This window comes from Saccharomycopsis crataegensis (genome assembly GCF_037102585.1).
Source record: "Saccharomycopsis crataegensis DNA, jcf7180000000073, whole genome shotgun sequence".
Lineage (NCBI taxonomy): Eukaryota > Fungi > Ascomycota > Saccharomycetes > Ascoideales > Saccharomycopsidaceae > Saccharomycopsis > Saccharomycopsis crataegensis.
In genome coordinates, this window is record NW_027043820.1 from 2,389 (window position 1) to 19,785 (window position 17,397).

Here is a 17,397-nt window from a genome sequence, read left to right on the forward strand (position 1 = left end):
AGTTTGAATTAGATTGTACTAAATTCGTGGTCAAAGATAGTTATAGTATGAATTTGTTCCAAAGTGACTCTTTGTGTCTTTATCCGGAACAAATTAACCTTTCAAAATGTGTAGTAAGGGTAAGTATCTGTTATACTTCCGCGCTATCTTATTTGACCTTGTGAAAAATAGATAGTTGCTGTAGAAACGCAATTTAAATTTCTATGAGATATTAAGATTCAAAATATAAAATATAATTGAAAAGTTGGGATGTATAAAGTGAATAAAAGATAAGATTAAAGATTTTTCTATCATAATGAATAATAAAAAGGGAAGAAATATAATATCTATTATAGATTATCTATTTTTCTTCGTCCGACTGGATTCTGTTGCGTTACGAGCTCAGTCAGTCCTGATTACTAACGCTATCCTTGCTAAGCACAGTAGAGGTTTTTTTTTTTTTTTTTTTCCCTTATGTCGATTTAATGGCTGTTGAGTAGTTGCCATTAAATCTCACATCTTAGGAACCAATTTTTTTTTTGAAATACCTTTGCCAATGTATTCATTACTTAAGGGGTAGAGTTCCATTAAGAGAAAGCGAATCTAGTTTTTTTGAGAAGAGGCCCGAAGAAAATGAGCCAACAATCTCAATCTCAGCAAAACCACAGAAAGATAAACCTCAGATATAGCTCATGTTCAGAGTGTCGAAAGGCCAAAAAAAAATGCGATCAGAAATTGCCCAGATGCTCTTTATGCGTCAAGAAAGACAAGGAGTGCTCATACCTTGCACAAGATCAAAGAAAAGCGGTAACTAAAGACTATGCCAATGCTCTCTTGCATCGTGTCAGCAAACTTGAAGAGGCATTACAATTTTATAAGGATGAAAATGAAAAGTTGAAGGGAGAAAAGTCTCAAAATTCTTCTTATGCCAGTTTTGAACCTGATTTGTTGCAACTAGACTCACCAGTCACGAATGATCAAGATGCAATCAACAATCGATTAAGAATGAATCTATTCACTAAGGACAGTGCATCTGATGATCAAAATACCAAGCGCTCGTATCCTTTCTTAGATTCTATGGGGATCACTTTGTCAAATGCGACACTAAAGTACTGCTCTGATTATTCTTTGAGATTGAAAGCTCCTCTTTTTGATAATTGGGGGTTTTCATTTATGGGAGGAGGTGCGCCTCTATTTTTTGGCTACACTAGCATGAGATACAGACACATAAATGCTATCCAAAAACCAATTGATAATACCACCGAATCTTTGGTAACCAAAAAGCTTTTACGAGAGTCTTATGGCGGAGAAACATTAGGGTCCTTTTACCAAGAGATATTTGAGTGGTTTTTTGAAATAATGAATAACTCTATACCGTTGGTCAATGAGGACTTATTTTTGGGGTCAATAGAAAGGTCTTTGGACCAAGAAGCTTTGGAAATTGAAGAAGATCAACATGCCTTAATAGCTTTAATAAACTCGATGATGGCGTATTATTTTGCCTACCATGATGGCTACGGCGCGAATTTCGAATATTTCTACAATTTGGCACATCAACAGGTTAATGAAGAAACAAAGTATCGCCCACAATTAGAATGCGTTCAAACTTTATTATTGTTATCACTAATTGATATGAATAGAGGTAATGAAATTAAATCCTCGGAATCGGTTGCTAAGGCAGTGGCCCTTTCATATCACTTGGGATTACATATTAATTCCCAGGGGTTGAGCTCCCAAAATGTATTGAGTGATTCTGAGGCCCTTCAAAGAGATTTGGTTTTTTGGTGCTGCTTTATTATTGATAAATTGAGAGGCTCAATTTTGGGGATACTGCCATATATTCATTGTCCTGACTTATCAATAAGGCTTCCGTCCCCTACTCAGTTCTCATCGGTTGATGAAAAAGTGAAAATTAACGTGTTGAGGGAAACCATATCTTTTGCCGATACTCAGTGCGAGACTTTGAATCAATTTGCCGCAGCGTTGAGAGATATCTTTTTTGCTCAAGAAAAAGATGAAAATAAAGAATATGTGAAAATCGGCCTAGCAGTATCAAAAGCTGCATTAAGTATGTCGGAATGGAAAAAAGATCTCGTGTTTGAGGCCAGGTATTCAAACACAAGGACTATCTCTGCTGCATACATAGAGGTTTTATACCATACACTGATGATTATACTTCACAAACAATTGGTTAAAGAACCACTAACAAGAGAAGAGATCTTGCCAGAAGCACAGACACCAATAGCTATATGCACAAGATCTGCAGAAAATATTTTGAAAATTTGTGAAGCCCGGAAGCATTATTCCGTGAGCTTTTTTGAGTTTCATTTTGCCTACTCGGTCTACATGGCTGCTGTAATCTTCCTATTCAATACATCTGCAGAAAGTGAAAATATAAGAGCAATCCAAAGAAGCTACTTCCAAAAGGCTATTTATTTATTGGAGAGTAGTAGAGTAAAGGTGCCTGTTGCTGAGACGTATTTGTCATGTCTAGAAAAATTTCATGATCAATGGTTGCAACCTGATCATAATTCTGCTGTATTATAGCCTGTGCGGTTATTTTGGATCATTGGGCTTTATTAGTGATTGGAATAGGCAGATGGTGAGACACTCATCAATGGTTTTTGTGAAGAAGGGTACCGCGGTATGTAAATAAGATGACGCGGGTGGTGGTTTTATGGAGAAGATCAGAATCAATAGTTTCTTTTACTATAAAAGCTATTTAAGATAAGGACGAACGTCCCATGTTTATAGTAACTCCTCATTAATATTGCTGCTAGCGGTCGACGGCAATCCTGAGTCCTGACTTAGGCCCTAGTTCCAATTGCTGGAGACCGGCTTGTTTTTGTCTGTGAGCTTTCTGGTTGCCTGGTTGTCACAAGCTGTTCTAATTCTGTTTTTTTCTTCACAAGAGAGACGCTCCTTGTTGCGTTTGATATATTACACCTCTATCAATCCAATCTCCTATTGTACTCTTATTATTTACCTTGTATGATCTTTTCTTCTTGTTGTTTTACCAATTTTTAGTACTAAAATGAACCAATGGGTCTCAAAGGCTGTACTTCAAATCTAATTAGAAAAAATCACCCTACTGTTTATAATCGTTTTCTTCCGATAAAAACTGGATTCCATAATATCTTTTTTCTTATATTTTTATTCGAATGCTTATTCCATACTTTGTGGACATGTATTTTACACCCAGACATTAACTATAATATGCTCAAAAGATATTTCGTCATCACACTAATAACATCATGTAAAATAAGCTTGGTATCATGTTAATCGACGAATTGATAGTCCTATATTTTAATTCGATCGTCTCTTAGAACTATCGAATAGTTCTAGAAGTTAATGGATGATAACAGAAAGTAATAGAAGATAATAAAAAATAACAGAAAGTATTAGAAGGTCATTAACAATAGTACTATGATCACTGATTCTAAGGACATTAATAATCACTGTAGTAGTCTCTATTATAGTGGAACAGTATCTATGATACTTTGAGCATGAGCTATTCTACACATCATGAATAATATAATATTGGAAAACAACCCACATCAATATGCACGGGGACTTTTATCTCCAACCCTCAAATTGCTTATTGATGTGATCGATACTAAAACAGAATCAATCAAGGCATCCATCCAACAGAACAACAAGTCCACAAAGAATAAGAATAATATACCGTCTATTTAGAGTATCGAGTAGCACTAGAAAAAAAACCGGTGAAGTCCTGAATAATGAATCCCACTCCATTCAACGATTTGAGGTACGCGACAATAGACAAGCCAAACTGATACCCTATATCGAGTAAGGGGATTAGTAACAAGAGGTTTCATATATCTAACGCGTTGTCATTTCACTGTCTCACGTGAAACAGAAAATAAAACTCGGTTGTGAAGTACCAACCAGCTGGTAGGTAAATGTCAAAAAAAAAGCTGAAGAATATAAAAATGAGTTCGTAGCTCTCCGTCAGGTGGGTGTAATTATGTAAACGTTTTATATTGTATATCTAGAAAGTAAATAAAAGGCAAGTACATAAAATATAGGCTTTATTGCTATCATGACGATAAAATTTTTGGAGGTGCAACAAGAGTAAATATCACTATTTAGACAGCCTTGAAGGTATTAGTTTCTGGTTCACCAATCAATGGCAAGGAAGACAACAAATTTCTCAAGTTGTAGGCATCATATGGATGGTGCTCAGCAATACCTAAACCAACAATTTCCACAACTTTACTGACATCATTCAACAATCTTGAGACTTCAGCTAACTTCATTTTACCAAATGGAACTTCATCCCAAACGTGTGAACTGATAGTACTACATGGCAATAAATCTCTGTATAAGGTTGGGTCTAAAACATCAAGATCCAAGTGGATAGCAACGTGTTTGGCACCAGTTTCTTTCAAGTACTTGATAATAACATCACTGTTTTCTGCCAATTCTTTGTCATTAGCGTGTTTAATATTGTATTTTTTGATGAATTCAGTTTCAAAATCCGAAGTCTTTTGCAAACCAGCATAGATAACCTTTTCATGAGGAACAACCTTTGGAACAAGCTTGACCAAGTCTTTATCACCATGACCCATCAAGTTACCCAAAACATGAGCATGTGAGTTTTGGTAATGCTCGGCGGTCATAATATCTGGATGAGCATCAACCCAAAGGATAGCCAAGTCATCATACTTTTGTAATAAGTAACTGAATGGAACAAGATCCATTGAGCAGTCACCCCCCAAGATAACCAAAGAATCTGGATCATGTTTGGCAATTGCAGCTTTAGCATTGTTGTGTTGAACTAAAATTTGATCCTTAGCGAAAATCTTGTCCTTGACCTCATACTCTTTGGCTTCTTCTGGAGTTTCAACACCAACAACTTCAACAGGCCCTTTGGTTGGAGGGGCTAAGAAATTTAAAAGTTGGGAACCAAAGTGGTACAATGGGGAGTTACCACCTTGCCATTGAGGATAGACTAACCTTAACGAGTTTTTAGCAGCCATTGTAAGAGTAAATGAATATATATATGTTTTTCAGCGTGTAAAAATATCTTTGTGAAAAAATTATTTGAAAAATTGTTGACTTAAATTTTCCGAGGCGTACAGCGAACTTTTATATTTCAAACAGATCATTAATATGCATGCCAGGATATCGGGGTTGATGTCCGCCAACAATATTTTAAAGTTGAACATTGTGTAAGTGATAAAACATAATCACTTAATTGGCTAGAGCAATAGTGCTGATTGCTTCATGTGCTCAATAACTTCTTCTTTTTCTTACATTTTTACCATTTGTATATCATTTGTTTATTTGTTGATTATTTTATTTGAAATACTATCATCTTCTTATAAAATATATTAATATATTACCTTTGTATTTATCTATTGATTTCTTGATTGGTATCTTCGTTTGGCGTACAGGAGAACTTTTGGCTGATTATTAATTAATACGTTTTACCCTACAATACCCTCACTACACGTGGTAGAGTAGCTCGAGTATACCATGACGGTAGTATTTGAGATATTTCTCTGATCAATCCTAAGTATGGTACCAATACTGAATTGCGATATTGGCTCTCGCTCGGTTTTCTTTGGATTTTACCCGGTCTTACCTTCAACCAGGGAACAAATATTACACTATGCGTCAAAACTTACTTCTTACATTGTATACAGATGAGTGTAGTTCGAGTGAAGAAGGTGAGATTGTTTTATTGATTTGTTATACCTCTCTACTCCCTCCCTCATACCCTACGATTATTATTATTAGAGGCTTGTGCTTATATAGTATTTGGTGAGCTGTCTGGGTTGCGCACACCTATAAACCCGGTCACCTTGGTTGGGTTGTGCGACTGTCATCCCACATTCTTCGGGCCATCTAGCTTTTCCTGACCGGCCCTCACAACAGGGCTGCCTCTGTCTGTGTTATGCTCGCTACTGCCTTGACTATAGTCATACATAACGGCTCAAAAAAATAATCGGACTTTTAGTGTACATGAACTTCTAAATCTTAATGATAATGCACACGGCGGTGTCTATCCCCGACAGCTAGATTCTTTTTTTTTTTCTTTTTTGAGACGAAGAAAATCTGGTGATAGAACATACATAAATATAATGATTTCTCTCCTGTTAAGGGAAAAGGAACAAAGTGTATACTTCAAAACATTAAAAAATGTCATATCCTAACTACTTTGAAGGATTGGGAGTTGTTGAAGAACAAGGATGGCCACAAACTAATAAAGTCAAATATGCCCCTAAGAAATTAGGTCCCAATGATATTGATATCAAGATAAATGTGTGTGGGGTTTGTGGGTCAGATGTTCACAACTCAGCTGGTCGCTGGGGGGAACGTCATTTTCCAATGGTTCCTGGTCATGAGGTCATTGGCCATATAGTAAAACTTGGACCACAATGCTCGAGGGGGCTTAAAATTGGTCAAAGGGTGGGCCTTGGACCGGTAATATTAAGTTGCGAAAACTGTGAAAGCTGCAAAAGGGGGCATTATGGATCTTGCCCCGATTTGGTCGTCACTTATAACGGGAAATATGAGGATGGGAATGTTTCAAGAGGTGGGTTTGCTTCTCATATTAGAATAAATGAAAACTATGCATTTGAAATCCCAGAAAATATTACATCGGAAGTTGCGGCTCCATTGCTATGTGCTGGAATCACTGCCTTTGCCCCACTTTATAGGAATAAAGTACAAAAAGGATCAAAAATTGGCATTGTTGGTATTGGAGGTGTAGGTCACATGGGGGTTTTGTTTGGGAAATATTTTGGAAGCAAGGTGGTTGCTTTCGATGTCGTTGAAGCCAAGAGAGCCCCGGTTCTTCAACAATTGAATGCTGACAATTTTTTCAACAATTCTGAGGAAAAACAGCTAGATGAAGCAATCAAGCTCTACAAGGGCTCTCTTGATGTTTTGTTGATCGCCTCCAATCATATAAATGGAATCAACTGGGACAAGTTTATCTCCTTGATGAAATTCGGAGGTAAAATCATCACTATAGCTGAACCGCCATCAAACGAAGCATTGAATATTCGTCCTTTTAGTTTGATTGGATGCTCCTTTGAAGCAAGTGCTATTGGAAGCTTCGAGGAGACTAAGACAATGCTTGATATAGTCTCAAAAGAACAAGATCTAAAGGTTTTAGTGGAAAAATCTCCATTGTCTTCCGAGAACCTAGCAAATGCTTTTAGAAAGATGGATTTAGGTGACACTAGATTCAAAATAGTTATGACTGACTTTGACAAATTTTTCAAGTAGTTTAATTATCAGGAGAGTTAAAATTAAAGTTTTAAAATTTCGCTTCCTCCAAATGTAAGTAAGTTCTCAGCAAATTGCTATTGACTTTACTTTGGTATATTTTGCAAGCAAAGCTAGAGAAATGAGTATTCCGCTCCACAGTTTGTTTTCTAAAAATTATTTATTTTTGCCGTGTTCCAAATGACTGGTAATTTTCATCCAAATGATTGGTAATTTTCCTGCACTGTCTGGACACAACTGTGTTATAAGTAATACATCCCTGTAACTACCCTTTAGGAACAGTAGCGGAAGGACTAGTGGAGGAGTTAGCAATAATTACGATAAAATATATTTTGGGTGAGTTCAAGGTTATTGTAATACTGATACGCAATATTTCCTTTTCTCTCCACATTCTAACTATACGCTTTCCTGGGATTACTAGACCCTTAAATATAACATTCATTACAAAGATATCAAGAAAGACTAACACATAGCTTGTATCACGCAGCTTGTGTTCTAGACTATTAAATACTAGACACGACCAATTGAATACCACTAGAGTGGTATTATTATTTAGAAATCAGCCCTGTAATTATTTACTTTTGAGATTGATAGATGGGCTAATGCTAGATAACTGTGTATGTGACTATAAGCCAGATAACACAAATTATAAAAAGAAAGAGAGAAAGTAGCACAATAGTCTTATCCCAGCCAATCAAGACACTATATTAAGTTTAGCAATCTATACCTTTCAGGATTGAGATACAAGTTATAATTATATCGTAAAGGGATAAGATATAATTATTTCGTAAAGAAAGAGAAAGGATATAATTATATCGTAAAGAGATAAGGTATAATAGATAAGTTTCAATCAATTTTTCTATCCATTTAGCCTGCAATGAGTAATAAAGAAGTTCAAAGAAGCTAACAAAAATAATAAAAATGAGTATAAAATGTCAGTTTTTGTGCTAATTAACACTTTGACTCAGGATCTTGTGTATAACAGTCAAATAATGCAGTTAGTAAATGGTTAGGAGTATGAGGACTCATTAATAAACTGATACGATATCGGGGTTTTCCTCCGCACTTAAATAAACTTTAGCGGCCATTAACACCGACACTGAATTTACTGATAACCACGAAAATACAAACCAGAAAAAAAAACTTGGATATGCAAGGTTTTCGAAACGGTATGCAGACCTTATCAATTTGGTATATAAACAACAAATTCTGAATATATAACTAGGTAAATGTAGTGTATTTGTTAAACAATAATATTTTGACTCTTCAGAGAATAAGATTCACCGAAATATACAGCAACTTCTAAACTAAGAGAGCTCAAAAAACTCATGACAGCTTCTAGTTCTGATTCGAAAGCCGCTGGAGAGATCAGAGTTACAAGCTTTGAAAAAGACTTATTACGGAATCAACTGTCAAATGTGGATGTGGATGTTGGCAATGTGGAAAATAAAGAGACTTTAACCTATGATAAGCCATGGTATAGAGTTCCACACTTTCTAAAGCTCAATATTTTGCTTTTAATGCCAGCGCTTGCTGGTTCAATCAATGGTTTTGATGCATTTTTGGTAAATTCTTTGCAAATTATGGAAAACTGGAAAGAATATATGGGAAATCCAACAGGTGGTACTCTAGGGGCACTAACAGCTGGTCCACCAATTGGGTACTTGGCAGCTCTTTGGATTGCTAAAGTTGTTTCGGACAAACACGGTAGAAAGCCAGCTATGGTGATTGGTGCTATTATTACAACTATTGGTACTATAATTCAAACTTTTTCAAATGGATATGCTTGCTTTCTTGTTTCAAGAATAATTGTTGGTTTTGGCTCAGCTTTTTACTACGTTGCTGCCCCAGCTTGGCTAGCGGAATTAGCCTTTCCGGAGCATAGGTCTGTTATGGTAATTTTGTTCAATAGTAGCGCTTATGTTGGCGGGTTAGTTGCAACATGGGTTTCATATGGGACTATGGGCTTATCGAGTACCTGGCAATGGAGAGCTCCATGTCTTTCTCAATTAGTCTTTACAATCCCTCACTTGATGTTTATTTGGTTTCTCCCAGAAAGCCCAAGATTCTTGGTGTCTAAAGGAATGATTGAAAAAGCCAGAAATATATTGTTACGTTATCATGGAGGTGATGATTCAGAGAAAGCAGGAACATTCATAGATTTTGAGTTACGAGAGATTGAGCTTGGGATAGAAAAAGATAGAGAAGGCGATAAAACTTCATTCAAAGCATTTTTCCAAACCAAAGGTAACTTCCACAGATTTATGATATGTATGTTTATGGGGTTTTTACAATATAATGTTGGTTTGTTTGCAGTCACATATTATTTAAACCCACTTTTAACCGCAGCTGGAATGTCCTCCGATCGGCAACAAATGTTGGTAGCTGGTGGAATTACCATCTTCAATGTTTTTGCTGCCTATTTCTCAAGTTTAGTGGTCGGAAGATTTGGTAGAAGAAAATTATTCTTATGGAATCTCGTGGGGTTATTTATCTCCTATTTTGCTTTTGTTGTGTTATCGGGTATCAACACTGAAACTAGTTTTCAAAACCCAGCTTTAGCAAAGGGAATCCTTGCTGTGATTTTTTTCACTTATCTTTTCTATGATATCGGCTTTTTAGGAATGTTGTTAGTTTATATCACAGAAATTACTCCATTTGCATTGAGATCAGGCGGGGTTATGATTTACATGTTATCCGCTAATTGTTGGGTTATCTTTAATTCGTTTGTGACACCTGTTGCAATGGATTCAATTGGATGGAGATTTTATATTGTTTATGCTTGTACGATTGTTTTCTGTTTTATCTTCATATATTTCTTTTTCCCAGAAACCAAAGGTTATTATCTAGAGGAAGTTGCATTAATCTTTGATGGTGAAGCTGAAGGTAAACCAGCTAATTTAGAGCAAATTAGATCGTATGCTGAGGTCGTTGATGCTTAATACGAAAACTGTCACAACATATTGCATAGGGATGCTTTAGCAGTATATTTCAATATTTACTATTCGTATTTGGGACTTTTTTTTCCATCTTTTTTTTTATTTTAACAATGTGCTTATTTTTTTATAAACAAACTATAGATACAATGCGTTTTTTTTGCTTTTAGAGCATTTTAACGATTGAAATCGTTGTGAGGGTAAGTATCTAATATATACCTAACTGAAATCGTCTTTTGAACGGAACGTGTTAGACCAAACAACATTATGTTGAAAGATGTATGATTAAAGTAACTATAAATAAGGGAAGAGTCACCGGTTGTCGGCCTTTAAATAGAGGCCAAGTTAAGACAAACAGGTAACATTTAATATATTAAAGTGGTTAGATTCGTAAAAAGTAAATATTGTAAGGAATATTTGTCATTGGTAAGACAAATTATCTGCTAAATAATGAATTTAACTTCTGATAGGTTCGAGTCCTAGAAAATAAAATATTATTTATATATATTATATTCGATCTGTCCTATATATTACTTTAATATGTAATATATAAATATTATATACTTATTTATGTCTCTCAACCACACATACATACATGATCCTTCACCAAAACTTTACAATCACTATTTTTCCACCACATTTTATTCTCAATCCTAACTATTATGATCAAACCTATATCAAAATCATCCAAATATTTCATAACCAATTCTACTTTCTTTCTGAACATCTTCTTTCTTGAAATATTCTCTCCCTCATTTTTCCACCATACATACATGGCCAACGGCCATCGCGAAAATGATCCACCCATTTCTCTCTCAAATTTCAATATGTCCTTCTGATTTTTTCAGAATCATTTTAAAATTATCTGAATATCTCAATAACATTACTAACTTTTCTTCAATTATCACTGTATTCAACTTATCCACCACCATCGCATCATAATATCTCCCCAATTTTCCACAAACTGACCCCTCTGATTTTCAATATAAATATTCTAATGAAATATTATATACTCATAATATATAAAACCACCTTCACGTTTTCTATATTCCACCTCTTTCAGATTTTAATTACCATATAATTCATATAGCTAATTTCGCACCTAAATTATCACGTGCTTGAATTTTTTCAAAATAAAAGGACTACTCATAATTAAGGGGCTGGAAATGGGAAATATAACCTCAAATTACATGACTAAAGACCCATCCTATGGCAACTATATTTTCCAGACAATATATAATTGATATAAATATTCCATTGGAATCCTTTTTTTGAAAGATATTCTTTTATATAACCTTACTTCCATCAATGACTACATCAAAATAGAATCATGAATTTATTACAAAATAATACTTCTTAAAAAAAGTATAATATTACTGAGCGATTCTCTGACATTAATAGATACAAACAACACACTTCAAATATTCTTTATGGCACTCACATAACAACTTTCACGCGCTGAAATATCTGACCACCACATCGATCGCATACAAAACTTCACGCATACTTCTCGCGTTCACCGCTCTACAATATTCCAAATTAAATAATACGAATATGGTCACCCTACTTTATATTTTATTATGTTAAATTATTTTGTTATTATTGTAATGATCTAGACACTTTCTTACTTTTCTTTCTCTTTCTTTCTTTTTATTGTTCTTATCTTTTCTTCTCTCTTCTTTATTTAACTCCATTCCTTATCTCGGACAACCTCCTTATCTCCGACTACCTTTTTATTTCCCTTTGAGTTCCCTTTTAGGTAAGTCTTACTTTCTTTTCTCACCTATAAAAAGCTTACTTCATCTATTCCTTTTAGTTTTTATTCTTCTTTAATATACTTTAACTACTATGTTGCCCAACTAAACCATTACAATTATTATTATTTGTCTTCCTTATTGTTATTGGAAGATAAGAACAATCCCTTTATTATTATTCATTTAATCCATTTACCTTCTTTGATTTATTACTGTTAAGTCAGTCTAATAACAAGTTGTTAAATACGAGCCACTTGTTTGGGTTGTGTGTTCTATCAGATAGTTAGAGACCAAGTACGGTGATAGCATTTGATCTTTTTATCACATACCTAACGCGAGATCAAGTGAAGATAAGTATTGATATAGGATTAAGAAGTCAACTCTTCATCCCTTTCCTTTTTTGTTGTCGTGAAACCGGAAATAAAAATATTGCACCGCCAAAGAAACGCCGCTATGGCACACATTTTCATGGGGTGCCTGCACCCTCCAACATCTGCTCCTTGAATTGCACATCAGAAAATCCTCGCAACGCACAAGTCGAAATCTTCAAGCCAAATTATGGGCACCAGCACCGCAAATTAACTTAATTTTGATATCAAATATTTCACCAACGCCCGCTATTTACAAATACCTACTTTTTGCAGTCGATTCCCGCACTTTTTGTTTTTTTAAAAGTTCTCCCAAACGCCCACCTTTGTATGGCAGCTCCAGTGCACGCAAACAATGCTCAAGCAGGTATGGACAACACTTTTAAGTTTATTGACTGAAATCTATTAATTTCCTTGAGGTGAATTTTTCAGATGAGTTATATGCATGCCGCACGTCGGTAAATAGTACAAAAAGTATTTTACTTTCACACAGCTATCTCGCACATCAGTACATTGACATGCATGTTCGAGTGCACATCAAAACTTACTTTTCCAACGATAACGCCAACAACTTGTGATATAACTTGGTGTGAGATGTCTTGTTATAGTAGTTGGACTTTTTAAATCAGTCCGATCTTCTCAGTAATATTCTAGATAGTACTAGAAAGGTAATTTTCTAGAAAGTAATAATAAAAGGTGTCAATAAGTAATAACCTCGTTGGTTATGATTCCTTAAACATGACTTATGCCACACAACTGTACTCTGCTCTATATGTCTGTATATTTTAGGCGCTTCTATTGTGTAATTTTTATTATCAATTTTATTTATTATTCAAATCTGATTGAAAATTGGGAAGATCTTATTGCATCAGAAGCGCTACTCGATTATGTGTTTGTTCCAGATTTATTTTCGATAATTATCAATTAATAAGGTGTCAGTGATACAAATAACTGCAAGAAAATGCAAATTGACCAGGTAAGCTAGTATTATGCAGGTAGCCTAGTTTTTCAGTAGATGCTATGATACTTTTCAAGGTTGATTAATAAACTTCATGTTTGTCCAGAGTTTTTGTCAAGTATAGGGTGGGAGCTGTCCGTATCAGAAGGTAAGACTATATGATTATTAGTGGCTACTAAATTACTCATGCTGGAGTTTTCTTAAGACATTGTTCAAAAGTAAAGATTGATGTTTGCTACAGGCTAATTTCGAAGCTGGATGAATTATGTAACTTTCATTCCATATTGGGATTGTCCATAATCAGATCGTTGACATTTGGATATTTGCTCGTCGTGTTTTCTTTCACGGCTTCTTCGGCCAAAGGTATGTATCATGTTTCTCTTATATAGTTCTCTTACACTCAAAATTTTCAAGTACTTCAAGTCGTTGTTTTTGTCATTTCTGGGTGTGGGTGTTTACCTGAATTAATTCTTGCACATTCTTATAGTCTCTTTGGTTGGAAGTTCATAATAACAAACGCTGTTCAATGCTATATATGGAATGACATGCACAGCTCTCTTTTCTTTTTTTTTTTTTTTTTTTATTTGATTGAACTAATGATCATTTCACTCCGAGGAATTCAAATTGAAATGGATTGAGCATGTAGGTGAAACTATCGGGAATAGAAAAAACTCGATTTTTTCAAATAGCCTCACAGAAAAATTTAGTAATATGAACAAGACAATGTTGGAAAATATTTGAGGTTGAAACTATAATAAGATGCTCAATAAAAGTACTAAAATATAGCAAAAAAATAGAATAATAAGTTAATCAAAAGTAAATAGCATTATTGATACACCCCTTTTCAACAATCAAGTTCAAGGGAGTGAAATCCGATGTTTTTTCACCCAAAAATAGAAAAGGAAACTTACATGGTATAAATGTATACACGCATTTATATAAGCTTTTTTTTTATGCTGGTGACTATTCAAATAGTATATTAGCGACAATAAATTTTATTATTAGAATCAGTCCATTTGATGTAAAGCTACTGAGAGTTAGTTGTTGTTGAAAAAACTCAAAATACTGAAAACAACAACCGGCATGTGTATGTCCACAAAAAGTTCGTAACTTGAAATAAAAAAGAATTATTCTGCGAGGTTATGAGTATCTCAAGCAGCTGTAAGAAATAATATTATTTTTTAGCATTGATTAATTACAAGTAATAATGTAGCAGAGCTTTGGTTGCTCGTGTATGTGTTCAACTGCAGACTTCAATTCTATCAGGTTATCTACTAACTTGAATATATTAAGACTGCAATTTTCCCGTAGTGCTCTGGATATTATTTCAATTTTTTTTTTTTTTTTTTTTTTGGAGAGAAGAGGATTTGGGATTCGAAGATTTTTTTTTGAAAGAACATTTACAATAGCAGTCTCAAAAATTTCTATTCTTCAATCCACAAAATTACAAAATGTTTACTCAAAAAAATAAACATTGCATGCTTCCCCAAAGTAATACAAAATTTTTGAAATTGTCGTCTTCCCTGTATTACTCACATTGTTGAAGTGCCTCCCATGTTTTCCTGCATTGCATTGACCATCGTCGTGTACGTGCACTTCCTCAACTTTATGAAATGTCACAAAAAAGAAAATGGTTCCCAATATGGAAGAAGTGGGGAGGCCGATTGCTTAAATACAAAGATTATTATATATACTGAGATATTTTCTCCTCAAGTTTGTTATGGAAAGGAACAGTAATATCCATATGATCAAAATTGCCATTCACGATGATTCTCATTTGGTTGTTGACCACAATTGCGCTTTTGATTTCAAATGTTGCTGCTGACTCTTTATCATGCCTTCCAAAAGGTTACGGAAATACAGGATTTACAGGAAGATTTTATCAATATCCATATGGTAGCACTGAGCATGAATCTGCTGAATTCATGAATGAAGGTTACAAACAATACGCTTTTCTCGGGGAAAAGACTGGCGTCGAAGATATTGACATCTTTATTCCGCCTGAATACGCTGAAGGCCAAACATTAGAAGTTTATGGCTTCGATACCAATATTAACTTCACTGTGGAGTTAACTGGCTATTTTTTTCCAGAGGAAACTGGTGACTATGATTTTGCACTTCAAGTCGATGATGGTGGTTTAGTTGCTTTTGGTAGCGATCAAGCATTCTCTTGTTGTAATTCTTTAAACTCTTCTGCAGATGATGGTTACACTTTGTTTGCTTCATATGCTACATCATCTAATTTAGAGGGAGAGACCCTGGCAACAAAGCATCTTGCGGCAGGGCTATACTACCCATTAAGGGTTGTTTGGACTAATAGGGGAGGTCAAGGAAGACTTAACTTTACTATGACTACACCAAGTGGTAAAGAAATTACAACATTCGATTCCGTTTTGTCTTTCCCAAACGTCACGTCTTATTGTCCATATACTACTACTTCTTTGACAACCACCCAACCATGGACTGGTACGTTCACCTCGACTTACACCACTGAGACTACTGTTAGTGGTACCACTGTTCCTCAAGTTGTTGTGGAAACCCCAGGCTCCACTGTGACTACCACCCAACCATGGACTGGTACGTTCACCTCGACTTACACCACTGAGACTACTGTTAGTGGTACTACTGTTCCTCAAGTTATTGTGGAAACCCCAGGCTCCACTGTGAGCACCACTAGATTCATCACCAATGTGGAATTCACAACAATTATCACAATAACTTCATGCTTCGAGAATAAATGTCAAAAGAGTGTTGTTTCAGCTACGCCTACAGTTAGCACAGAGACTGTCAACGGCAAGACTACTGTTTATACTACTTACTGCCCTGTTTCTCAAACTGAAGAATTCGTATCTCAAAAAACATCGTCAACGCCAGTATTTAGTTATGATGCGTCAACCATTCCGACTACCCCAATTTCAAGTTCAATATTATCAACAGCTTCAAGCATTGATTTGAGTACTTCAAGTGTTTCCATTTCTATCTATGAGGCTTCTGGGGTCATTTTGAACCCATTGTTATTATTATTATTAGTTCCATTCAGTCTTATAATGTGATTGTAACTATTCACTTGCTTTATTGTGAAAGCTGGGTACATTCTTGAGCAGGAATACTTCTCGTACCTTCTTATTTTACTTTTTTTTTGTGTTATGATTTTTGATTTTCTATCTTATTCTTCACCCATTATCCCTTTTATCCTCTTTCCTAACTTTTTATAGTCTTTTTTTTTTTCATTTTCTCTCTTAAGCTATATTCTCTTTATTTTTCTCCTCACCCAACTATCTTCTGATTTTTGAAAAAGATTTTATCTTTTTTATAAAATTCTTTATCAAGCTCTGGAATTTTGCATATTTACCTCAAGCAGGAGACCAGTAGTTATTCCTTTCATATCTATCAATCAAATATTTCTTTCTATATTTCTCAAAAAAATGGTTTTCTAATATCTGATCAAGTCATGCACCCATTTAAAGCTTGGTTTAAAACAAGGATCACAAATGACGTATAAATGATGACATTTACAAAAGTTTTGTAAGATAAAGCCTCACCAAAACACCAGAGAGATACGCGATACCTTTCACGAGTCAGATGTATCATAACTGGACACTCAAAAAAAATTTCAGTTATATTTTTAATTATATGGGGGACATATTATTCAGAAAACATTATTATTACCGTTACAGTTAAATATATGTTATTAACCTGTTATATTTTACCCCTTATGGTCTTTACACCCTATCATTTCCTATTTCTGCGTCTTAACTCCTCGATAGTGAAAAACCTAGTGTTGCCTTTGGATTTGTGGTAATTTGCAATTGAGGCTAGTCGGCAATAACTTCATTGGAGGTGTTTATGGCTTTAGGATTCGTGATTGTCTTGAATGTATGACTAAATATCAGCTTATAAATATTAATGCAATGATGATGAGAAATGAATTAAATATAATGTTTAAGAGTATATAAATAGCTGTTCCTAAGAAATTTGGTAGTGAGTCTTTTTAGTGTATATACATAATAGTAGTAAGTAATGATCATTAAAAGCTGAAAAAACAGTTAAAGTATTTGATATTATGGACCTACGAATATTAATCCTTTCAAAAACTGTAGTGTGAATAGACTGGTACATATTATATTTCATTTTAATGA

At 34.7% G+C, this 17,397-nt stretch overlaps 5 protein-coding genes across 5 annotated transcripts; 4 read left to right on the plus strand and 1 right to left on the minus strand. All coding sequences in view use genetic code 12, as the record gives it.

The window, feature by feature from the left end:
• Positions 1-612: 612 nt before the first annotated feature.
• On the plus strand, positions 613-2,526 carry DASC09_008750 (uncharacterized protein; the record flags this gene model as incomplete). Its single annotated transcript, XM_064994478.1, has 1 exon — positions 613-2,526. The coding sequence occupies one exon, from the start codon at positions 613-615 to the stop codon at positions 2,524-2,526; it is 1,914 nt and encodes a 637-aa protein (XP_064850550.1).
• Positions 2,527-4,088: 1,562 nt separating this feature from the next.
• On the minus strand, positions 4,089-4,982 carry DASC09_008760 (arginase family protein; the record flags this gene model as incomplete). The annotated part of the gene is made up of 1 exon (XM_064994479.1): positions 4,089-4,982. One exon carries the CDS (start codon positions 4,980-4,982, stop codon positions 4,089-4,091), a length of 894 nt encoding a protein of 297 aa, XP_064850551.1.
• A 1,165-nt stretch (positions 4,983-6,147) lies between these two features.
• Positions 6,148-7,242, plus strand: DASC09_008770 (NAD(P)-dependent alcohol dehydrogenase; the record flags this gene model as incomplete). The annotated part of the gene is made up of 1 exon (XM_064994480.1): positions 6,148-7,242. One exon carries the CDS (start codon positions 6,148-6,150, stop codon positions 7,240-7,242), a length of 1,095 nt encoding a protein of 364 aa, XP_064850552.1.
• A 1,328-nt stretch (positions 7,243-8,570) lies between these two features.
• Positions 8,571-10,184, plus strand: DASC09_008780 (uncharacterized protein; the record flags this gene model as incomplete). The annotated part of the gene is made up of 1 exon (XM_064994481.1): positions 8,571-10,184. One exon carries the CDS (start codon positions 8,571-8,573, stop codon positions 10,182-10,184), a length of 1,614 nt encoding a protein of 537 aa, XP_064850553.1.
• Positions 10,185-15,024: 4,840 nt separating this feature from the next.
• Positions 15,025-16,311, plus strand: DASC09_008790 (flocculin; the record flags this gene model as incomplete). Its single annotated transcript, XM_064994482.1, has 1 exon — positions 15,025-16,311. One exon carries the CDS (start codon positions 15,025-15,027, stop codon positions 16,309-16,311), a length of 1,287 nt encoding a protein of 428 aa, XP_064850554.1.
• Positions 16,312-17,397: the final 1,086 nt, after the last annotated feature.